We start from the raw sequence: 25,619 nt of genomic DNA, 5'->3' as shown, positions 1-25,619 counted from the left end.
TACCTGTAATTACTGTTGGGGATAGAGGAAACAGATATGTAGATAAATGAACTGTCTCATTTACCTAAATTTTCTGGGAAAATAGAAGACCAATCGGCTCGAGAATATCTAGAACATCTTAATTCTATGCTTGATCTTATGAGCATTCCAATTAACAAAAGGCTACAGAGTATTCAGCAGTGTTTCACCAACAGAGCTGCGTACTGGTATAGAACTCACAAACGTATGTTTTCTTCATATGATCATTTTCAAAGGGAATTCATGAAGCAATTTGCAAGTCCGGAAATAATACAGTCTCAGTTATCAGTATTAAGGAACAGGAAATATGATCCTACAGTACATGGTGATTTAGAAAGCTTTGCGTTGAAAACATATTCAAATTATTGCAATTTAGTTGAGAATCCAAACGAATTGGATGTTATTCAATTAGTTATTAGCCAGTTACCAAATAATATAGCTAATAACATAACTTGTCATGAGATACGTTCTATGGACCAGTTAACAACTATGTTAAGGAAATTAGATGTTGTCCGAACTAGTAGAAGAGGACTTATTTTCTTACCGGAAGAAACCGATAATAGTAGTAAGGTTAAACCGAACAAGAATCCTGACAGTATGAAATCAAAATTTAGTGTCAAGCAAATTAATGTTAAACACACCAAAAACACTTGCTCATCTTCTACTCAGACTTCGTCGATGGATGCTCAAGTACCTTTTACTAATGAATTTGGCAATGCTAATTCAAGATATGGTCAGTTTAGAGGTAGCAATGGTAGTTTTAGAGGACGTAGAAATAATCGAGGCTATTCAGGATTTTCACATAATAACAGAAATAATTTCAGATTCCAAAGAAATAATGCATACTCTGGTATTTCCGGTGACATTACAAATAGGCATTATAATCAGGATGCTGTAAGTTCTCAGTTACCTAACGGTAGTCAGAATGGAAGGATTTTCTACAATAGGCAAGCGCAGTATACAAGTGAGCCTGCTCTCGCTCCTACTTACAGTCAACCTGTTAATGTGACTTCATTACAACCACAAGATGCATCTACAACTTCTGGAATATCAAATTCTCCTTCTGGAAATGTATCAAGGACCTTTACACGACAATCTGGTATTGGAACATCTTACCAATCAACAACAAATTTAAATTAAAGGAGCGGATGGAAGTGCCTCGTTCACTCTGCTTTCTTTCAGAGAGGCCAAATTTGAACAAGCGAAATTCATTTCAAACACAGGAAATTATGAATGTACGTGATGATAAAGGCTTAATATCGGAACCACTACAAGTGAATTTTCTATTGGAATGGTTTGAAGAAGAACCTGAATGGACTGTTAGTGATTATGATATTCCGGTTCCATTAACTGAAGTTCCAGTTATTCATGGAATTATTTGTCAAATACCTGTAGTTTGTATTATAGATTCTGGAAGTCAGGCAAATGTTCTAAATTTTGACGTTTGGTGTAAACTATCGTCTTTGATTGGCAACATTAAACTGGATAACGTGGAAGATGTAAAACTCACCGGTTTCGCTGGATCCAAGAAGTGTAAAGTTGTTGGCAGTAAAATTATTAATCTGCAGATAAAGAACGAATACTTTTCTATGGAATTTTTTGTTCTTAAAGAGTTGAATGCCGATGCCATTTTAGGAGTTCCATTTTTGAGGAAATATAAAGCTGTAATTGATTTTAAAGAAGGGAATGTAAGTTTGCTAAATGATAAAGGAAAGGAAATTTCCTCTGTTTTAACTCGGCAATGTTCTTCTACAGAAGATTTGAAGTATTGTACAAAGTCTAACTTTTGTTCCGAAGATACATTAAATGATAATGAAAGTTATTCATGTAGATTGTTACGTGATGCGTCAACTTTGAATGATGATGTAGAATATATGCCAGCTAAGAAGTCCATTTATGAGTCTGTTTTTAGAAATGATAATTTAGACAATTTGCAGAAAGCTGATTTATTCAAACTTCTGTCGTATTATCACGTACAATTTTCAGATAAACCTAGAAAAGCAATTGTTGAACCTTACAAGATTCAATTAGATACTGTAACACCTATTACAAGCACACCTTATCCCATACCAATATCAAGGAGACTACCTTTAGAAGAAGAGCTTTCCAAGTGGGAGAAATGGGGAATTATTTACCAGGATTCTTCACCATATCTTAACCCTCTACATATAGTGCCAAAGCAAGGAGGTCTTTGGAGACCTGTGATCGATTTTAGGAAACTTAATCAACATGTTATCTCTCCACAAGTGAGACTAGAAGCAATCAACGAACTGTTACAGAGGTTCCTAGGATGTGTTTATTTTTCTTCAATTGATTTATCATGTGGTTATTTTCAAATACCGTTGACTGAAGATACATATCCTTACACAGCTTTTTCTTATAGAGGCAGACAATATCTTTTCCGCTATCTTCCGTTTGGGATTCGTTCAGCCGTCTCAGTGTTCCAGGACAGGATGAATAAAATATTCTCCACCGATTGCAGAAATTTTGTTGTTTGTTATTTGGATGATATTCTAATTTTCAGCAAAGATTGGTCTCAACATATGCAACATTTAGAACTAGTTTTACAAAAGATAAAGGGTGTCAATATGTCTATTAAATTTTCCAAATGTAAGTTTGCTTACAAAGAAATCTGCTTCCATGGACACATAGTGTCCGGTGATAAAATTATGGTTGATCCTGCAAAGAACTCAGCAATTATTAATTTTCCAATTCCAACAAACAAACGCTCCTTGAGAAGGTTCTTAGGATTAGCTAATTGGAGGCGAAAGTTTATTGAAGGATTTGCTGAAATGGCACAGCCTTTGTATGATCTGTTGAAAAAGGAATCAAAATAGCAATGGAATGATGTTCATGCTTCAGTTTTTGAAAACCTCCGCAAGTCACTGATATCTCCAAAGGCTTTGTATCAACCAGATTTCACGAAGCCTTTCAATGGCAACACAGACGGTTCGAAGAAAGGAATAGGAGCTGTTCTATGGCAAGACTCAACTGAAAATACTGAAGAAGGACCACGTATAATTCAATACGTTAGCAGATCTCTTAAAGGCAATGAGTTATCATACAATACTCACGAGATTGAATGCTTAGCGATATTATTTGCTTTCGAAAAATTCTACATTTACATAGCTGGAACTAAGGTGAAATTGTTTACCGATCACCAATCTTTATCTTCGCTAGAATCTACTAAAACTTTGAATCCACGATTAAATCGTTGGAGTTTGAAATTACAAATGTTTGATTATAATGTATATCACGTAGCGGGAAAATCTAATGAAGCTGCAGATGCTTTAAGCAGATATCCTGATTTAAGTACAGGTTTTCCAACTCTATCGGAACTATATGTAAATAACATAAGTCTTGATTTTCTTGACGAAGATAGTGTAACATTTTGGCAAGAAAGTCAAAATTCGGATTCTTATTGCAGTGTCATTGTACAAAAGTTACAAAATGGGAATTTGTCGAAGAATATAAAAAGGCAATATTCGATTCAAGATAATATATTATTCCTGAAACATTTGAAAGAAGACAAGTGGAAACTTGTAGTACCTATTATTGTTGTACCCAAAATTCTTCATAAATTACATGACTTACAAGGTCATTTTGGATACTATAAACTATTTAATAAGTGCAGAAGTTTATATTATTGGCCTAAAATGAAAGTATCAAGCAGTATTTGAACGACTGTCTAACATGCGCAAAAACTAAACAAGCTCACACAAAAATTAGTAAGGATGAATTGCATGTATATTCTACTACTCCACATGATATGTTATCAATAGATCTTGTTGGACCGTTACCCAAATCACAAGGATATAGTTACATATTAACAATAGTTGACAGGATGTCCAAATTTTTAATGGCTTATCCGTTAAGGAAGGCAACGTCACGTGAAATAATTAACAAATTCAAGCTTCAGTATTTTTACCACTATCCAGCATGTAAGGTAATATTATCAGATAACAGTTCCCAATTTAAATCACAAGAGTGGAAGTTATATATGAATGACTGTAACATAAAACATATCACCACGTCAGTTTATTCGCCTTTCGCAAATCCTGTGGAAAGGTACAACAAAGAGTTAATACGATTGTTGCGATTATATACTTCGCAAAATCATCAGGACTGGGTAAAATATTTGAATCATGTAACAGGACTTCTTAATAATTCCGTTTCGGAAATAACAAGTTTCACACCTAGTGAACTTTTTCTTCATCACGAATTAAAGGATTTAATTATCAGTCAAATTAACTGGCCAGATGATTTAAAGTTTGTGCCCTGGAAACCTAAGTATTTTATCGCCAAAGGACGTATTAAGGAAAGATATAAGCCCAAAACTATTGAGTGTGATGCTAATAAATTAAAGATTGTCCCAGGTGATATTGTTTTAGTGAAAAATCATGAACATAGTAGTGCAATTAACAAGAAAATTCATAAGTTTATGGAATTATCGCTTGGACCCTATATAGTTGATGCTGTGAAAAACAATTATACAATTTTGATGTCTATGGACGGAAAGAAGATAACAACAAGGCAGAACTTGTCAAATATCAAGAAATTTAATTGTTCTGATGAGAAAAAAGAAGAATTGCTTAAACTAATGTAATTGTCATGAAGTGATGCATAAGTAGCTGTAAATTCGAACACTAAGATGACATTTTCAGAACTTTAGTAAAAAGAGTATTGTAAATTTGTGAATTGGTTCATTATGTCAAGTGAACTCTTTCATTATCCTGACGAGTGTATATTAAAAGCAGGACTCAAATCTTATATATTATATAAAAAAAATGTTATGTTCATTTTTTTTTTACCAGGAGAAGGGGAGAGATTGAGACTGTCCTATTCTCAAACTGTCATGTTCAAAGTTAATATTATTTATGTTATTGATGTTGTTTTTAACTTATGCATGTTTATTTTATATATATTGTTATAATCATCTTATCACGCTGTATAAAATACAAGAAATGAAATTGATGTAACCATAGCAACGAGAAATATAAGTACTAAAAATGGTGATGGAAGTTGTGAGATTTTCTGCGCCTGTATTGTATTTATTTTAAATATAACGGTTATCGTTAATTACGCAATTTTATTTGCATTGATAATTGTTCTGCAAGTTTAAGCGCAGCGACGGTTATCAATTTGTCACGAGTCGCATGAGCTTTGCTGCTTTTTATCTAAGAAATCTTGATTTCAGCTGTTGCCTTCACCCACAGTCACTTTTATTTGCTACAAGATGTAAGATATAACTCCAAGGTGTGTGCATGTGTTTGTACGCAAGGTGTCGCCTTCGAACACCGACAAATTTCCACACCGTATAGAGGCCATCTGGGGAACAACATTTCTTTAAAACGTTGAGGCTTCATATATTCGCTACGAGCCCTTGAAAATTTTCACATTTTATCTTTTAAGTATGCAACCACTCGAGAAGATTCGAGAATGTCACTGAAATTTATTTCCGTCTGATAACATTCGCATACAACAGTACGACACAGTTTAATACCTTTTTATGCGTCTGTAGGTTAGTCGGGACTGTATGCACAGTTTGAGTTGAGCTCTGAAGCCCTGGAATGCTTCTTCGTCGGGAACCCTAAACAACGAGGTAGAAAGGGAGATTATAGAATAAAGTATGGAGACAGAGATTGTAAGCAAATTTACACTACTTGAGATAGGGAAGAACTGTTATAGAAGGTCCCACATGTAGGTCTTTTCCATGATTGTGACAGTTTTACGCCAGAGTCCCAGCCTTGGTTCTTTGAGAGTTTCAATTTCATCAAATCCTTCACACTTATCTTCACGATTAGCCAAAAGTTTCAGAGGAGCTACACTAAGTGAATCAAAATCACTACAACAATGAACTAACACAATCTCGCCTACTACTAAAAACCATAAAACACTCTTCGACAGTCTATTACATGTAATCTTGTAGATTTCGAATGAATTGCGTTGCTTCCCAACTCCTCATTTCCTGCTCTCATATCTCGATTGCAACTGATTACTGACGTATGAAGGGTTGCCAGTGATGTCTCTGTCAAATGGTGAGAAACACAATATTAATTTGTTGATATTATAACGCTCCTCGGATCAATGAAAAAACAAATGCCCACCAGAAAATAATCCAATGATTTGTTTACGGTTTTGAAGTTGAATCTGAATGCAAGCGACTACGAGGCAGTGACGCAATCTATTGGCTTAGAAATCAAGTTTTATGACCTGCCTTTAAAATGTGTGATTTTTACGGGGGGCGACATTTCTCCCTGCTGCATTCAAATACCCAAACAGAAAATGTATCTCTTTGAGGGGAAAATAGTACATATTATTAATAATATTAGTTCACTAACTCTTAAGAAGCATTAAAATTGTAAAAAACTTTGTAGTGAATCCTTTCTATCCTACCTAAATATCTCTCCAAAGCTTTAACTGCTATACTGCCACTACTCACAGCTGACCGTCGCACAGAACGCTACGATGTCAGAGGTCCTGGGTTGGAATTCTGGTCTGGGATGGACTTTCTTTGTGAATGCCCCTTTATCATGTCATCACTCATCCTCATCTTCGCCATTAGCCAAAAGTGGCACAGAAACCAAAGTAAAATAAGCCAAATCAATCGGTCAATACTCAGTATTTAAATCTTTGCCGAATTGAACGTTTGAAGCTGCAAAGATAGGCTAATCAGGACTGTGCCTACAGTTAAAAGTGGGATCCAAGCCACTGTGTGTCTCAATCGGGTATCGAACCAGGGCCCCGGTGATTACAATGCGACGACGTTACCTCTACGCTATCGGGTGGCCCTCTCTCTTTGCCTAATTGTTATTGCATTTTGCAACACGTGTATTGGACATTTTCTTGTTTAAACACACCGTAACTATTTTGTAGAACCGATTGGGTCTTTAGAAATGAACCGATAAGTAATTCAACTCTGTCTTGTGCAAGGATTTAGTGTGATGCTGACGAAATTAGACACCTTTCAATGTTGTAGATTTTCTGCATTAAATTGATGAGTATAAAATTTTGTCTGTTTCACAATCATTCGATGTAATATCAGTGATTGTACTTGTGATATTTGAAAGCACAACAATGCTTGCTTCAAGAACAAAATGAAATTTGAACAAATGTGATAATTTCAAAGCGATCGACTGTTAACTGTCGACAGGCAAAACTGAATATACCGAAATGAAAGACTGGTTTGTCAAGGAGGCAATATGCGTCGGATGCGAGTGTGCGCTGTGCAATTGATTTGAAAATCTGGTGCGAGCTAATTTCGGCGAGACAGTCACGCATGTTGTGAACGGGTGTGTACAGAGTAAGGTTGTGTCCACTCATCTGTTCGACCCATCACGACTAAAACAACATTCGCTTGGCAATAACACCCTGGCGGTCTCATGGTGGTTTCGTGATTAGACACGACGCCCCGTGGTGCGCATCATCCCTCCACGTTTCGTTGCGTGATTCCTCATGACAAAACCCCACTGGGTAATTTACTCCGTGTCATCAACGTGACAGTGACACTTCTGCCCCCTCCTACATGCATGTGCACGTAAATCTTAATAATAGCTTCGTGTTTATCGAGCACGGGAAGCGCTGCGGGGTGAACGAAACTTTTACGAGAAGTGGAAAATTGTACATTAATTGCATAAGCTTGTGCAACCCTGTTTGAAATTCCAAGGATATGAACCTGGAGACATGTCATGAAAATATAAATTATATGTCGACAACGAGTTACTTGTATACTACATTTTGAAATGAATAACTGTAACTTTAACCCGGTTACTTTTTTGCGCATTTTGAAAGGAAATGGCACACTTTCCCTGCTAGGGGTGATATGTTTAAAACAACTTGAAACAAACGACTTCGTTTTTTACAAATGTTTTAAACATTTCAAACTGTTTTAAAAACAAAACACATTTTGATATTTGATTGTCTGCATTTATTTTTGCTTTCGGCAACTCTGTCTTTCATTCAATCTGTGTCATTTAGTTTTCTGTACACAGAAACGGCATGAATAACTAACTATGCAATACATTCTAATATATGGCAGATTCTACCATATCGGCTAGCAACAGTGATGATACACGTGAAACAGTAAACACGCAAACATTAAAAAACGCATACTGTACTTTTTTTTTTAAAAAAAAAGGGTCATCGAAATTCCCATAAGCCAACTCGAAATATAAAAAAAAACATTTTTTTTTAGCACTGAATTTGAAAATTCAGGTGCTAAACCCGTACCAGCTAACTGTAGACCAGGCAAACGAGAACAAGTCTCTGCGCAAGTAGTGACGCGTGACGGCTCCACCAATGAACAGTGACAGAAACGGGATTGCGCAATGAACGACTGGAGTTACCCGCTTTCTCTCCTTCGTTCTGCAGCTTTGCTAAACTTTTGAAAACGATAATACCGTACGCACATGGCATGATTGTCTCCAGATCCGTTCGCTTGGTTTAAGAATTTCTTAGAGAAATATTAGGGATAAAACAGCAAGTGGAAATTTTGACAAGCCGTACATTTAGCGTCTGGTCCGTACATGTACGATCAGGGCCCTACGGTTGGCAACGCTGAGCTTTCTCCACTCGATTTCCCTCCTTCTCTGCCGCTATGCGCAGCCCTGCTCCACAGTTAGCTGGAACAGGGTATAGGCGAATATTTTCGGGCGCTCTGTATTTTTCTACCCTTGCATGTGCCTATGTTGTTTTTTTTGCAAGATTTTAAAACACTTTTGTAACTGAATAGTATATGGATGAAGAGTTTTGTTTAGCATTTAACGTACATTGTTGTTATTGTATTTTGTTGCATGCACGATAAATATGGTATTTCGGAAAAACAGAATAGCTACCGCCGGAGTAAGAGTGGGGCCTGGCAACCGTGGATTAAGTGAACCTTATCGCAATCAATCAAGGTGGGAGCCTAACTCTGAACTGCGCATATGTATCTACGTGTGCGTGGGAGGTTTACTTGTAGATTGTACTGTTTTGTGAGTGTTTTGACAATTTTTTCCCATGTTGTTGCAGGACGATTCGTCGACGTGAGCCATGGGCCGTTCCTTCCTCTGCTTCTGCCTGTTTCGATTAGCACTTCCGGTTGCCCTCGCAGCATGTGAGTATCCGTTTTATACAATATTGCAGGTTTCAGGTGTACATTCATTGGAGCAGATATTAGTGTCATGGAAAAGTTATACATTTGAGGGTCACATTTATTTTATTTGATAAACAGGTGTACAATTATAACTCCAACCACAAAGTACATTTCTGAGAGATCATATTTAGATTTTGCAATCTAAACCCCGCGACAGGTTAAGTTTGCAGCAACTTTTCGCTTATATAGATCCAAACGTGCGCGCAGAACATAGTTCCGCTGCAATACTGTCGGTTTTCTCACCGTCTGTGACATGAACATCTCGACGGTTGAAGCAAGACGACCGTTTTGACGCGGATTAATATATAAAACCTGCAAACTTGACCTGTCACGGGGCTAAGTGAATTACTGATACGTTTCTAAACATTAGTACTTACTTTTGCGAGTAGTAGCGCCAGTTGTTCTTTACCTGAGAGTGAATAAGTACTTTTTTTTTCAAAATGTAATTTTGTCACAATGTAATCTTCTGTTGCATTTACGAAAGTTTGAACATACAAAAATTACTTCTCAAAAATTTGCAATTTTGATACTGTATAGCGCTCGAGGATTTTTCAGTTTCTTTGCCAGGAAGATAGTGAATTAGAAAGTGCTTATTGAACTTGGGTTAATTCTGTTTTGTAAGGTGCATAGATCAGCACATTCTTTGAGCAGGTGATGGCAATATAGGAACGGAAATTTTGTTTTCGGCGAAGAGGATTGACTATCCTTACACTTAGTAGCTTTTACGATTTCGTCAAGACTGAATGCAGAAGTAATATATTTTGCCGAAATAGTGTGTTCAAACTGACTACCAGAATGTAGACATTATACTGATAGAAGAATCTGTATCCTTATAATTACCATAGTCTTGCCGTGGTATTATTCCACAAAAAGTTTTTTCCATCTAACCCACTATTGGTTGCCTGAAAAACTAATAGTTTTGCAACATAGAACAGTTTGTCTTTTATCTCTGTTTCACAAATATAAAGGCGATACTAAAATTAAAAGAAAACGAGGAATCCGATTCAATTAATTTCTGGAATGCCAAAACAGTTGAGATTCAGAAACGAATATTCGAATGAGTAAATAGCATGTGAATATATCAACCTACTCAATTTTGACTGCGTCATTTGAACAGTAGGAAGGCCAAGACGAAGATGGAGGGATAACGTTGAGATGGACCTAAAGGAAATTGGTACGGATGGAAAAGAGTATATAGATCTTGCTCAGGATAGGGACAGAGGGAAGGCCTGTGTTGCTGCATCCATGAACCTTCGGGTTGAAGAAGCTAGAGAGTTAGTTAGTTAGTCATTTGAACAGTTCAGTAAGCAGGGTTCCCACAAACCTGGTGATCTTGGAAAAGTCAGGGCAATCAACCTATGAATGAAAAAAATATGACATTTGGAAAATAAGACTGGAAAATTCAAGAAAAATCGGGCGTTTTTTACCGGGTTGAATTTGCGAATAAAAATAAATTATACTTTTTCGTGAAAGAGCTTCTTAATGAAAGATATTCTATTAACAGAATTTTTATAGTTTATTTTTGTTACCAACCACCGTGGCGGAGTAAATATCACGTCCCACGATGACGCCAGGTGTCCCAGGTTCGAATCCTGGCCTGGGCATGGGGGTTCTTTGCGAGTGTCCATTCATCAATTTCATCATATCATCTTCGCGATTAGCCAAAAGTAGCAGGGAAGTAAAGTAAAATAAACCAAATCAAACAATCAAATTTATTTTCGTTTATGTTGAACAATGTCGAATAAAGATGATCCTCGTATGTAGCAAGTGCAGTTGAATAATTAAAAGTTGGCTATTATCACTAGAGTACGTAGGATTTTTTTTAATGTAGGGGGGCTGAAATTGTAAAGGTGGATATTACATAGCTGCGTTCGAAATTACCATTTCTAATCTTCGTTTTAGAAGTTGTTCGAAGACAAGAATCGTAATGGGGGCCCATTTTAAGGGGGTCTGCATTTACCACTTCGGTTTTCCCCCCAGCTCTCTACTGTTTCATTTGATTTTTTAAATTATTTTCTCAATTTCGGGAGGGGCTGTAGCCCCATCGGCTCTCCATGTTTACGCCAGTGGCTTTAGGATGTTGAAACACCACTGCTGAAAATTTATTTTAAAATAACCTGGAGAGGCCAGAGAAAGTTTTACCAAAGTGAGTGGGAATACTGGGTAAGCCTACCGGATTAAAATTGAATAATGAATGGGAAACTGCCCTTGGTATCTTGAAAAAAATCTGCGCAACATTGGATTTGTTTATATTTCTTCGTGTGAGCATATCAGGATGATGAAGCTGATTAGATCGCTGCTTATTTTCCTAATGGGAGGCGGGAAAAAAGGGCGAAATGCGACGAGAAAAAAATGGCCGAGGCCGCATAACCGCAGAAGATGGATAACAGCAGAACGGGTGGGGAGAGGGGTGTTGAGAGTGCTTTGTTGATGAAGAGTGCCCTCTCTCTCAGGGGAAGTCATTAACCTGATTACAAGAGGTGGATAATTACACTCTATTGGCGAACGGATTTTATGGCTTCGGTGCTCGCGTGGGATGCCACCTAACGTGAAGTCGATGTGTCACCGCTCGGATTGCTTGAATTACGTCATCTTCCGAGTTGAGCAAAGTGGAATTCCGACTAGGTAACTGGGTGGAAAATCTTTCCTTTGGAATTTTTTTTTCCCTCCCACCCTTGTTATCATTCTCGTGACATTGAGTCAGACAAAATATTATCATAAGATAGCGTTATCTGCTTGTACACGCTCCGTAACCCAGTTTCTACAGTGAAAGTCGCTTTATATCGGCCCCCCTAGCTGTGCACAATTCAGGAGTCCTTACATTTTATTTTTCTTGCAGTTTACGGTTCTTACAAGCACATAAACACAATAGTTGCTTTTACTTTTCGGGAGAAGACACGCTCCCTTCCTCCGACATTTATTTCTAGTTTGAATAATATTACAGTTATATAAAGAAGCAGTTCAAACAATAGGATTAAATTTGGCTCTGGTCGCGATGTAAAACAGCGTAAAGTAATAGTAAGTTTCAGAGAGAAGTTAATGGTCTCGCTGTTAAGTTGTTTTTTTCCCCCCTTTTTTTGATGTATGCTTCCTCGCGCCAGCCGTGAAGGCTTTTTTTATCGGGCTAGGGATGAGAGCGAAGTGCGTGCGATCGTGGCCGAGAGTGCTGGATTTCGAGGGTAAACAGAGGCCCCCGCCCACTTGCCACCTTTCTTCGATCAGCTCCCCTCACGCGAATGTCACGTGACTCGAACGGAGATGCCATTGCAGGATTTGGGGTGTCCCAAGATGCCTCTTTCAGAAGTTCACTGGGGGAAAAAAGTCCGGTTTCCCATGCATACACCGGACGCTTGCTTGCACGAAAAATATATTATTACTTCCCATGCAGGAAAGTAAATATTCGATTGATGCTAAATATGAATTATTTATATATGTACCTTTGTTGTGTATCTTAGATACAGTGTGGTATTTGGAAAGTTTGCACTAGGTGGAGGAGGGGGAAAATTCTGGTAAATTCATTCGAAGCATCGGGTTGTTGTAGGCAAAGCATCCTCCAAGGATAATTTGAAACAGAGAGGGGAGGGTTTATGTTCATAGATGCTATAAATGTACATCATGGTTTGACTTTGTGATCAAGGGGTACCGGGTTCGATCCTCAGTGGAGGCACATTGCACAGTGGCTCGAATCCCACTTTGACAAGAAAATACAATTGATATTTTAGTATGTAAATCGTCAAAGTGCAATGCCTTTACTGGAATATGGAAAGTAATTTTTACTACTATAAGCATATAATTCTTCAACTGTCTATTGACTTACTTCGCGACGTTACAGGAGGTCACATGTTGTTATTCATACGACGCTAGAATTATCGGCGAGTTCTGACGAGCTCAACAATCTAGCGCCACTGTTTCCTATCCTCTGCTTCATCTTCTCCTACATCGGCTTCTCCCCTTTTTTGTCATCTTAATCGGAAGTGGTTTCCAATTTTTAATGTTTGCTTGTTTTGTTTGTTTCATCTGCAATCTTTGCATCTTTCCTGCGTGCAGCACTGTCTTTACATTCCGTGAATCTATCTGATAGGAGGTGACTCCCTGTATAAAGATTACCTTCACTATTCGTGCAGAGTTCCTCCCACCCCTTTGGTTTTCTGTCAGCTTGCTTTTTCCCTTAGCTTTTGAGGCTCCCTCCTCTCCTTTCAAGTCTGCAGGGCCAGCGCTTATTTTGTGGCCGCACTTTCCCACCGTACCAAAGGCCTTTTTTAGGTTTTATAGAGAATTGCCCTGCCTACTTATTTGCCATTTCACCGCCATATCTGCTGACGCTCGCCCTAGGTTCTAAACCAGAGATATACAAGGATAAAAGCAAGCGTTTGTGTTTCTACTAACCATAATTCAATGCATAAAATACGCGATTGAAGCAATACATACGTACGGCTATGGAGTTCAAGCAGTCATTTTTAAGCGTTCCTATTCTCTGGCTGCGGTAAGAACGAAGTCAGTGTAAACAAACACACGCAGCTTTTGAGAAACTCAATTGGTTATTCCAGAGGCATCTGTACTGTAATCTTTCGCGTAGTGCATGTGATAAAGCCACTCCACGTAGCTGCTAAATTGTGGGACCTTATATTTTGAGCTGTGCAGCTACAACCAATATATTCATGGGCAAGATAATACTAGAAGGAACACAGTAAAGGGACTATTTCTCAGAAGTCGCCTGGTTTTTGTTTACATTAACTTCGTTCTTGCAGTGGAGAATATATATTACGTTCTCTTTGTTAAGTACTGCTGGCCCTGCTGTAAAGTTGCAAGCGCACATCAGTCGTGCTTTCCACACAGCATACAGAGCGACTATTGTGCAAAATTTCAAGGCTATCAGTGGTCAGTGTTGCATACTACAAACATCTATAAAAGAAGCTGACGTCACTTTGCCATAACCTGGTCAGCGTTTATTTAACTGTGAGCGAGCTGTCCATTTCGTCAGACATCTTAAGCAAACAATTTAATTTAAACGGCGCCTCAACGAGATTATTCGTTTTATTTTTCATTCTTTTTCAAACCTTGCTTTTCTCGTTCGGGGGAGGGTGTGAAAATATTTCAGGGTTCCAGCGGCGGATATGCTGTGGATTTCATAATCGTTCAACCAACACGCACGTTTCGTGAATTTTTCCGAGAAAACGTTATAATTTGCGACTAACCCGGGCCTCCCCGAAGGCTGTCACATTGTAATCAAGGTGTCCCCGGTTCGATACCTGTTGGAAGCACACAGTAGTTCGAATCCCATTTTATAAATTGTTGATCAGTCCCGATTATCGTATCTGAGCATAAAGTTGACTTAGAAATGAACTTTGTTAGCATATCGCTCTACGACGCCAGGGGTCTTGGGTTCGAATCCTGGCCTGCGCATGGATGTTTGTGAGTATCCATTCATCATATCATCAGTCATCCCCATCTTCGCAAATTAGCCAAAAGTTGCACAAAAAGCGAAGCAAAAAATCAGCCAATCTTAGTGTAGACTGATGGAAAATTTCGTACTTTCCATAAGGGAATTAATGTCGTAATAATCTCAAAGTACTCACAGGGGGAGACTTCTTTGACTCTTTGCATATAAAATTATATTATTTTACACGCATCGGCATTGCTTTCGTACTTATGTTACTGTAGTTTCCGCAGGGAAATTGCCTTGGGAATCTGATTGGCAACACGAAACCATGTGATATATACCGTATCGTACCCAAGGTATTGGGTAGAAATGACAAGCCTTCTGTCATTCCTAGCATAGCAGGAAACAGAAAAGAATGTGGAATAAGCAATTAGGCAAACGTTAGGTGATTGACTTGAGAGACAGGTATGGAATGAGCGTTGGAATCGAGAGGGAGCGAGGACAGTTGGCGAGTATACGAGACAGAGTAAGGAGCAGGAATTGTGTGAGAGAAAGGAAGTGGTGGACGATTATTGAACAGTGATGCATAAGGAGAGTGAATTCTGACTGGAAGTTCAGACTTGTGACAATTGAGAGGACAATCTATGGAAATAACCTTCATCTAATTGTGAGGCAAGTAATAAACCTTTTCTTGACATCCATATCCGTTCAGTTATGTGGAGAGTACAATAAATCCAATTATTGTACAGTCACGGATTCTTCTGGGTTGTAACGACCCTATTGAAGAAGCACTGAAGCAAACCATCCATGTCTGACCACCAAGCGCCTTGTGACTAGGCAACCCAACCAACATTGTAATTCTGCTGCTTGTATACCAGTCACGGGTATACATCTCTGTAAATTGAGGAGTGATGCCAAAGAGAAATACGAGATGAAAATTATCGGAAGTAATGTCTCGTGTTCTCGACATCGAATAATGCTCGGTCCAAGTTACGTTCCTTTATTTAATTTTGTTTGGTAACGAACCTGACGGACTGGGTTTATATTTTCACTCCTTGCATTACACTAAGTTCTATATTTTACATTTATATTAATGCTTTGAATGAAAATAATACTTAGAACAACATCCAACACACGTTCATACCACTCTTGTCACACACATGCACGTGAAAACACACACGCAAAGTTAAGTTTTAACTTCCAAGTCAATGTTCACAGAAATAATGCGTCTACTTTGACATACACGCTGTTTCGTCCGCTCCAAATTCTAAATGGAGAGATCGTATAACGGAGATTCTTGTAGAAAACACCTTTGAGTGTCGATCCACATTTGCATTCGAAGGAAATTTATGAAACAGTTTCAATGTGGCAGAATTCAAACCTATTTTTTCAACGTTCGGAGGTTTTGAGCGATATTTCCGCAGCAGCCCTAGACTTAGGAGAATCGATTCGTTGTTGCCTTCGAGATCCTATGGTGCATCCCATATGTACGATGTGTACAGTTTAAGAAAAGCAACGCTGTAATAATAGGATACGCAAGATTTTTCTTTTTTCGGAGAAGGGGAAAACACAAAATATAGTTCTTTACTGCTTTGATTTTTTTATTGTCTCAAAATTTCAGGAAAGGCTCCAGCCCACCAGCCCCTCTCGCCTCATTCCTTGCGTACGCCAGTGATAATCACAGACGTTATTGATGCAGTAGTGAAAGTGGAAATACTCTGTACGCCGTTGCCGCATTTTTGTCTCTAAAACGACGTATCCTGTATGGCACACAACGCCGTTTTACAGTGCTGTATCTCCAGGTTGCCTGAGCGTAAGGGGTACGAGGCGCACCATCCGCATCACTTAATTTTTTACGCATAAGTAAATAAGGTAACCCCACCCTCATTCATTTCATTGCGGGCCAGTCTGTAAAGGACAAGCGAGTACAGTTTTTCATGCTGAAGTAAATATCCTTCATTTGAATAAAACCATCTCTGAGGCAAAATTGTTCACGATCCATGACGTAAACAAGTAATAGAATCTGCGAGTGAGCGTTCACAGCTGAGCGGTTCCCTTTGAAGTGACGGGGCGTGTCTCGAGAGGAACACGTGAATCTATTTTTACATCCTCAAATATTGACAAGAAATTACCAAGTCAACAGTCAAGCGCCGTTAAGTTTTCTCAAGAGTCTTGGAGTAATTCATATAATGGACCAGCAGTGTGACATTACACTCCTTGGAAATTAACGTTGCATTTCATCCCTCTCATATGGTAACGACTACACCGTGAGCACCAATAAACTACTTCTGATTATTTCATTGCCTGGAGAGCGCATGTACAGCTCGTGCACTGTTATTGCCGTTGCAAACTCATTAATCCCTTCATGGCAAGAAGTGAAGCTTGTTAGAGAAAAATTCGGGACCAAATGGTTTAAAACTGTAATCCCATATGATATTTAACCCAGTTTGTAACAAGTCTCGTCCGTGGCCCAGCGCGTTGACTTTTGTTTGGTTTGATTTGGTGTTTTAAGTCCACTTTATGCACAGTAAGGCTAATCGGGACTGGACCTACAGTTTATAGTGGGATCCGAACCACTTGTGCCTCCACCAGGTATCGAACCCGGGACCCCTTGATTACAAGGCGGCGACGCTACCACTGCGCCATGGGGGAGGCCCGCGTTGACTTTTGTGCTCACGACCTCGCCACCTAAAGTCCGAAGTTCAAGTCGTGGCGTGGTTGTTTCTTTGTGACTGTCCATTCATCAATTTCATATAATCGCCATTCATCCTCATAGTCGCAATTAGCGGAAAGTGTCAGACGAGCCACGCTAAATGACAAAGAATGCAAATACAGGTAGTAACGATCCGGTCAAGTACTTTTCTCTCGACTTTTCTCTTTCATCTCGTTAGTTAGGATTCTTTAATAAACCTGTAAAAACCTGTAAAAGATGTAGGAGATTGTATTTTTCTTCTTTTGAACACTTCTCATAACATTTTTACGATTTCTTGTGTAATGGGACACTCAAAGAATAATTATTCTCATGTGAAATTCTGTGTCACGCTGTCAGTGTATTTTTTTCAAGATGCAATTGCTTCTTATGCACTGTTTGAAATTACACTGTTAATTTACAAAAATGTAACACAACCGTTTGTTAATTAAATGTTAATATCTTATGATAGATAATAATTATACATGGTGAGTCAGTCATATGTCTCCATACAAATGATGAAAACGGTGACTAATGTTTATTTTCTTTTTACAAATGGGATTATATTATGAGTTAAAAGATATGTTCCACATGTGTCCCTTCCATGTCCAAACACAATGCTAGGCGCTCTAACGAATTTTGGCGAACATGTGACAATGTTTCTCCTGTGACGTGATTGCAAGCTTGTGTGATTCTCCTTTTAAGATGGTCAACATTACGGATTTTCTTCTGGTACACAATCGATTTTAGGTGTCCCCAAAGGTAAAAATCCATGGGAGTAAGATCTGGCGACTTGCGTGGCCACTCCACCGAATCACGTCGACCGATCCAATGCCAAGGAAACTGCTGGTTCAACCATTGGCGCACTTCAATGCCGTAATGCACTGGTGCCCCGTCGTGCTGGAAGAATGCAGGGAAGTCCCCACTTTCGTCCAGGATTGACATGAAGATGTCATTTTTCAACATGTCGAGATAACTCGTCGCGTTGAGGTTTCCCTCAATGAAAAAAGGACCAACAATCCTGTTACCCCAAATCCCGCATCACACCATGAGTTTTTCCGCCCCTTGAATTTTGCAGTCCGACATCCGATGTGGATTGCTATCCGTCCAGTACCTGGCATTTTGCAAGTTCACTTCACCAGTGACATAAAAATTAGCCTCATCTGAAAAAAGATTGAAACTAACAAAACCAGGAACATTCTCGTTCATGTTCAGTACCCTTTCACAGAACTCTGCTCTACGGTCGGGATCGTCCTCTGTAAGATGTTGCAAGAGCTGCAGCTTGTATGGGTGCCACTTGTTCACTTGCAAAATGCGCATGACACTGCTTTGGCTGATTCCAATTTCCGCAGAGAGGCGTCGGGTTCCCTTTGTCGGACTCCTGGTCATCGCTGTCACACCTGCGTTACCCTCCTTTCATAAGTTGCTCTCTTTTGTTTTCCAGGCCTACTTTCGTCGGCGTCGGAACCTGTCCTTCTGAATTTCTTGATAAGTTTGGCCACGGTGTCATGGGTTATCTGCGTTCTGTGGGTTGCATTGAATGCATGTGCTACATGACGGGTGGTATCACTCAAAGCCAACAGAATGATGTCAATCCGTTCTTCCTCCTTCATTAGTGGCATCTCTTTTTCATTGGTTCACCTGCCTGAAAAGGAAAAATAAACATTAGTCACCGTTTTCACCATATTTATGGAGACTTATGACTCACCCTGTAGATTACAGTTACGTGCACCATAAGTATATTATTACATTAATTAGGTTAATACTTTAAAAACGGCCATGGACATTTTTTAGGATAGTTGGATGCCAGCAAAAATTGACGGTCAAGGAAAGTCAGTTTTGCAGTCAACTTTTTACACTGATGTTCAGTTCTTAATAGAAATGAACACTGTTAAGTGCCTTGGTAGGTTCTACTTGAAGTACCAAGTTTACTTTCCCCAATTTAAGGTATCACCAATATGTATTTTCCTTTTACCTTAATGTATTTCTACATCAACCGCTGCATATATCAGAGGGTTTCTTTATAACTTACAAAACCTATCTCTATATGCTATCATTATCGCTGTTGCATATTTTATGTCTCGCTCCCCTTCTTGAAATTTAACTATTTTCAGTCCACTGCAAGAACGAAGTTATTGTAAGTAAAACCCACGTGACTTCTGAAAAATATTTCCTTTCATATGCTAGTGCTGGTGTTATTTTGCCCATGAATATATTGGTTGTAGCTGTACAGCTCATAATATAAGGTCCCACATCTTTAGTAAGCAACTACATTGAGTGATATGGCTTTATTACTTGCACTATATTCCCACGCGCAATATTCCTGCGCACCTCCCACTGGAACAACCAATAGGAATTCTCATAAGCCACGTTTATTTGTTTACATTGACTTCCTTCTTATGGCGGACAGGGGATAGAGAACCAAGAATGTAGTACGTGATGTTTGAAAATGCATGGAAACTTATGAGATCATGAAAAGAAATCGGCAATATTCGCGAAATAGAAACTAAATACTTGTATAATATACTCGCCTGCAGAAAACAAGTATGAACAATAAATATTCCTTCTATTTTTATCGCAGCAAGTATAGAGCAGATAAGATAAGTGACTGACTACTCCAAGGACTCATTCGACAGGCAGCTGTTTACTTTCCCGGAACACTTGTGCGTAGTGTGATTTGCTTTTTGTGAAAGTTAGGTTAGATTATATGCTATGCAGGAACGAAATGAGCCATTGGTTGTAAGCATCAACGTAGCGACTTCGATGGCCAGGCTCGTTGAGTGGTCGGCTCAGGATCTGGTGATTGAATGTTTCTGGGTTCGAGTCCTGGCGTAGACCTGGGTGTTCATTTGTGAGCGTCCCTTCATCAATTCAGTCCAATTATTATTCATCCTCATCGGCGCTATTAGACCCTAAAGAGGTAGAGACCGACGTAAAATAAGAGTTTGTTAGAGTGTGCCTTTAAGCCCACTTTATACCAGGGTTGTTAAAGGTCCAGGAATTTTAAATATATTCAATTCCGGTCCAGGAGAGAAAATAAGCTAGCGTAAATGGGTTCTGGACCGTAACGAACCTTTTTATCTGTAACGTATTTAAATACGGTCCGGGAACCTTTTTTCCGAACCAATTTAAATTCGGTCCAGGAACATTTTTCCAGGTTCAATTTCAATATGGTCCAGGAACTTTTTTTTTTTCGAATCAGTTTAAATAGGGTCCAAGTTCCGTATTGAAATGAAACAATACGCAACTTGGATCGATTACGGACCTGACGATAAACAATTATCCACTTGTGAGCATGAAAGCATAATGCATATGCTGGCTGTCTCGAGAATCTAAGGTACAAGGTAGAAATGGGCAAAACGCTACGTTACGTTACCCCTCTCCATTTAGCCCCGTTCTCTCGCGCGTGTTCCTTCACTTGGTTGTAGCAACACCTCTGGCAACTACCTGTCCATGTTTTGATATCTGCTGGGCGGCTCCTATTGGCTGCAGTTCCTGGATCGGATGCCGGAGCAACACGTAAAGGGTTTGTTTCAGCTCAATGTGACGCCACGCTAATGTAGTCCATTGCGTTATGTACAATAACTCTTCGACAAGGGAGTTTTTGGACCTGTCCCACAAGAGAATAACCGTTATTATTTATTCCCTGTGCTACGCTTTCTACAACAGCAGCGTGACATTCCAATGTAAAACGTACTTTCGGACATTTTTAGAAGGCAACTTTTAATCGGTCAAGCCTGGTCCAGGAATTGTAAATAATTTCAATTCCGGACTGGGAGAGAAAATCAGCAAACGTAAATGAGTTCTAGGCAGTGTATAACTTTTCATATTTAAAACATTTCAATTAGGTCCAGGAACCTTTTCCCGGATCAATTTAAATACGGTCCGGGAACTTTTTCTCCGGTTGAATTTCAATTCGGTCCAGGAACCTTTTTTCCAGAATGAATTTCAATTCGATCCAGGAACCTTTTTTCCGGAAGAATTTCAATTCGGTCCAGGAACCTTTTTTACGGAAGAATTTCAATTCGGTCCAGGAACCTTTTCTCCGGAAGAATTTCAATTCGGTCCAGGAACCTTTTCTCCAGAATGAATTTCAATTCGGTCCAGGAACCTTTTTTACGGAAGAATTTCAATTCGGTCCAGGAACCTTTTCTCCGGAAGAATTTCAATTCGGTCCAGGAACCTTTTCTCCAGAATGAATTTCAATTCGGTCCAGGAACCTTTTTTACGGAAGAATTTCAATTCGGTCCAGGAACCTTTTCTCCGGAAGAATTTCAATTCGGTCCAGGAACCTTTTCTCCAGAATGAATTTCAATTCGGTCCAGGAACCTTTTCTCCGGAAGAATTTCAATTCGGTCCAGGAACCTTTTCTCCGGAAGAATTTCAATTTGGTCCAGGAACCTTTTCTCCAGAATGAATTTCAATTCGGTCCAGGAACCTTTTCTCCGGAAGAATTTCAATTCGATCCAGGAACCTTTTTTCCGGAAGAATTTCAATTCGGTCCAGGAACCTTTTTTACGGAAGAATTTCAATTCGGTCCAGGAACCTTTTCTCCGGAAGAATTTCAATTCGGTCCAGGAACCTTTTCTCCAGAATGAATTTCAATTCGGTCCAGGAACCTTTTTTACGGAAGAATTTCAATTCGGTCCAGGAACCTTTTCTCCGGAAGAATTTCAATTCGGTCCAGGAACCTTTTCTCCAGAATGAATTTCAGTTCGGTCCAGGAACCTTTTTTACGGAAGAATTTCAATTCGGTCCAGGAACCTTTTCTCCGGAAGAATTTCAATTCGGTCCAGGAACCTTTTCTCCAGAATGAATTTCAATTCGGTCCAGGAACCTTTTTTACGGAAGAATTTCAATTCGGTCCAGGAACCTTTTCTCCGGAAGAATTTCAATTCGGTCCAGGAACCTTTTCTCCAGAATGAATTTCAATTCGGTCCAGGAACCTTTTTTACGGAAGAATTTCAATTCGGTCCAGGAACCTTTTCTCCGGAAGAATTTCAATTCGGTCCAGGAACCTTTTCTCCAGAATGAATTTCAATTCGGTCCAGGAACCTTTTTTACGGAAGAATTTCAATTCGGTCCAGGAACCTTTTCTCCGGAAGAATTTCAATTCGGTCCAGGAACCTTTTCTCCAGAATGAATTTCAATTCGGTCCAGGAACCTTTTTTACGGAAGAATTTCAATTCGGTCCAGGAACCTTTTCTCCGGAAGAATTTCAATTCGGTCCAGGAACCTTTTCTCCAGAATGAATTTCAATTCGGTCCAGGAACCTTTTTTACGGAAGAATTTCAATTCGGTCCAGGAACCTTTTCTCCGGAAGAATTTCAATTTGGTCCAGGAACCTTTTCTCCAGAATGAATTTCAATTCGGTCCAGGAACCTTTTCTCCGGAAGAATTTCAATTCGATCCAGGAACCTTTTTTCCGGAAGAATTTCAATTCGGTCCAGGAACCTTTTTTACGGAAGAATTTCAATTCGGTCCAGGAACCTTTTCTCCGGAAGAATTTCAATTCGGTCCAGGAACCTTTTCTCCAGAATGAATTTCAATTCGGTCCAGGAACCTTTTTTACGGAAGAATTTCAATTCGGTCCAGGAACCTTTTCTCCGGAAGAATTTCAATTCGGTCCAGGAACCTTTTCTCCAGAATGAATTTCAGTTCGGTCCAGGAACCTTTTTTACGGAAGAATTTCAATTCGGTCCAGGAACCTTTTCTCCGGAAGAATTTCAATTCGGTCCAGGAACCTTTTCTCCAGAATGAATTTCAATTCGGTCCAGGAACCTTTTTTACGGAAGAATTTCAATTCGGTCCAGGAACCTTTTCTCCGGAAGAATTTCAATTCGGTCCAGGAACCTTTTCTCCAGAATGAATTTCAATTCGGTCCAGGAACCTTTTTTACGGAAGAATTTCAATTCGGTCCAGGAACCTTTTCTCCGGAAGAATTTCAATTCGGTCCAGGAACCTTTTCTCCAGAATGAATTTCAATTCGGTCCAGGAACCTTTTTTACGGAAGAATTTCAATTCGGTCCAGGAACCTTTTTTACGGAAGAATTTCAATTCGGTCCAGGAACCTTTTCTCCGGAAGAATTTCAATTCGGTCCAGGAACCTTTTTCTCCACGTCAATTTAAATACGGTCCAGGAACTTTTTTTCAGGAACAATTATAATACGGTCCAGGAACCTTCTATCAATGAAACAATACGCAACGTGGACCGAATTTAAATTGTGCGAGAGAAAAAAAGGTTCCGATCCTGCAGCGGAACCCAATAGAACCCTTTAGAATTTATGGGTTCTTGGACCTTTAACAACCCTACTTTATACATAGAAAGGCTAGTCGGGACTGGATCTACCAAATTTGATGTGAGATCCAAACCACCATGTGTTCCACCGGGTATCGAACCCGGGACCTCTTGATCATGTAAAATAAGAAAAATACAGTAAAACCCCGTTAATCCGGACTAATTGGGGGGGATAAGTTGACCGCTTTAACGTAAGTCCAGATTAACTGAAATAACCTAAAAGAACAGTAGAAAGTGCATTAAAATTCCGTTTATAGCGACAAACACGTTTGTTATGGTCCATTTAAAGGGCATAGGCCTAAATACACTATACAGTACAGTACAAAATCTGCGGGAAACAGAAATTCATCAGTGGTTGACTGCCTTTTCTTTGGGAAGTTCTCTTGTTGACTTGTAGCCACATTTAAAACCTTGCATTCTGCTGGTTTTTTTTTTTTTTTTTTTTTGGCCTTTTGCCTGTCCGAAGTCCGGTTTATCGGGGTTGGGATTAATGAGGTTTTTCTGTATTAGAAATTTCGTAAGCCGATATGACCAGAAGGAGGAGGGGTCGCTGTGACTGTGTTATAGTCCACCCAGCGGATAAAGAAATGTAGAAGAATTGTCTATTACCATTTTCATTCAGTCTGTTGTTCACAATGTGATGAATGGAAATGAAAATATCAATTAGCAGAGGTCATAATCTGATTCGCATCAACAGAATTTCATTTCTTAAAACAACACATGTAGAAAAGAAAGAATTAAAACACTGATGGACAATTTGCATAGTTTTATCTTTGTCGTTAGCTCTACGACAAAGCTACGGCCTCTTTTGTGGTAAGAAATAGAAGTAGTAAGCACTGTTAAGATATTTTGGAGAGAGGAGGTATACAGATGACAGAAGTGAACGTAAATAGAAGTATCTAGAAATAAATAATTAGATGGCATTGTTTTTTTATTTCCAATGTGGCAGTTTTAACTGTTTTATGTTACAACTATTGCGAGACAAAGCTCAGTTACCCATTGCATTTGTCTGGATGAAAACCCAACGAGTGCCTCCCTAATAGTGTAGAATAGTAACGCTCTAACTGGTCCCAGGTTAGATCCTCGGAGGAGGCATATTTAAATGATTTCATTTCTTAAAAATGTAAGCGAGTTTATAAGTAGCACATTTTCAACTGAAATGCACCCAAAAGTTCAACACGGAAGTTCTGGCTGCTTAAGTTTGTCATACTTTTCGCTCTTCGTCACGCTACGTCCAGTTTTTCTACTTTTTAGCGTTTCATGACTGTTTAAATCAAATACTTTGGAATGCAGGGTAATATGTAGCCTTGTTTCCAGTCCTTTATGCTTTCCTGCTGCCTTTTATAATCGCGTTTTTGTTGAGGCGGATTCCGTGAACCGTAGTTATCTGCCCGTTGTCTGTAGTATGACATCATGTATCAAATTCCCGTTCCGGTAATGATAACCTATTGATAACTTTGTTGTAATGCAAACAGTTCCCTCGAACTCAAACATTAGAGAAGGGCCTTCCCAATGGCGCAGTGGTAGCGTCGTCACCTTGTATTCAAGGGGTCTCGTGTTCGATACCCGGTAGAGGCACATAGTGGTTCGGATCCCACTTTAAACTCTGTCCAGTCCCGATTAGCCTTACTGTGCATAAAGTGGACTTAAAAACACCAAATCAACCAACCAACCAACAAACAGAAAAGTTGAGACAAATGACCGGAGGGGGGGGGGGTTATTTCAGTAATAATTACAGTGCTTCTGTTATGGTGGTACTAGGAGGTGGCGTTCTTATCTTTTTGTGTTTCAGTTAATTTCATTTGTATATTTCTTCACTATAGTTAGATGTTTGTATGTTTTTGTTTCGTACCCGTGTAAGTTAGTCACGACCGTGTAGTGAATTGAATTGATATCACTACAAAGAAACAGATCTCTCTAAAATCAAGACGAGGCAGACACTTTGGTATTATCTTTCAATAATTGTTGTCAACTAAACATAGTTTACTTTACTGTGCGACTTCTTTAGCTCATAAATCATATATTTTGTTTGTAATAATTGGAATGTGTACCCATTAGGGCAGTTGTAATCCTGTGCTACGTGCTTGCATGTGTTCAGGAT

At 39.1% G+C, this 25,619-nt stretch overlaps 1 protein-coding gene across 6 annotated transcripts in view; it reads left to right on the top strand.

Moving 5' to 3' along the window:
* The window catches only part of Piezo (piezo type mechanosensitive ion channel component), a 289,087-nt gene that overhangs the window by 25,170 nt on the left and 238,298 nt on the right, over window positions 1-25,619 (top strand). For all 6 annotated transcript variants that reach the window (XM_083113418.1, XM_083113417.1, XM_083113421.1 and 3 more), the window contains exon 2: window positions 9,028-9,112. In XM_083113418.1, coding sequence (XP_082969544.1) covers window positions 9,049-9,112 — 64 coding nt within the window. In that variant the 5' untranslated portion in view covers window positions 9,028-9,048. The remainder of the gene's footprint in view (window positions 1-9,027; window positions 9,113-25,619) is intronic.

Source organism: Lepisma saccharinum, chromosome 27 (genome assembly GCF_977018435.1).
Source record: "Lepisma saccharinum chromosome 27, izLepSacc3.1, whole genome shotgun sequence".
NCBI classification, from domain to species: Eukaryota; Metazoa; Arthropoda; class Insecta; order Zygentoma; family Lepismatidae; genus Lepisma; species Lepisma saccharinum.
The sequence above is the reverse complement of the archived record's forward strand: the minus strand, read 5'-3'. Positions and strand labels throughout refer to the sequence as shown.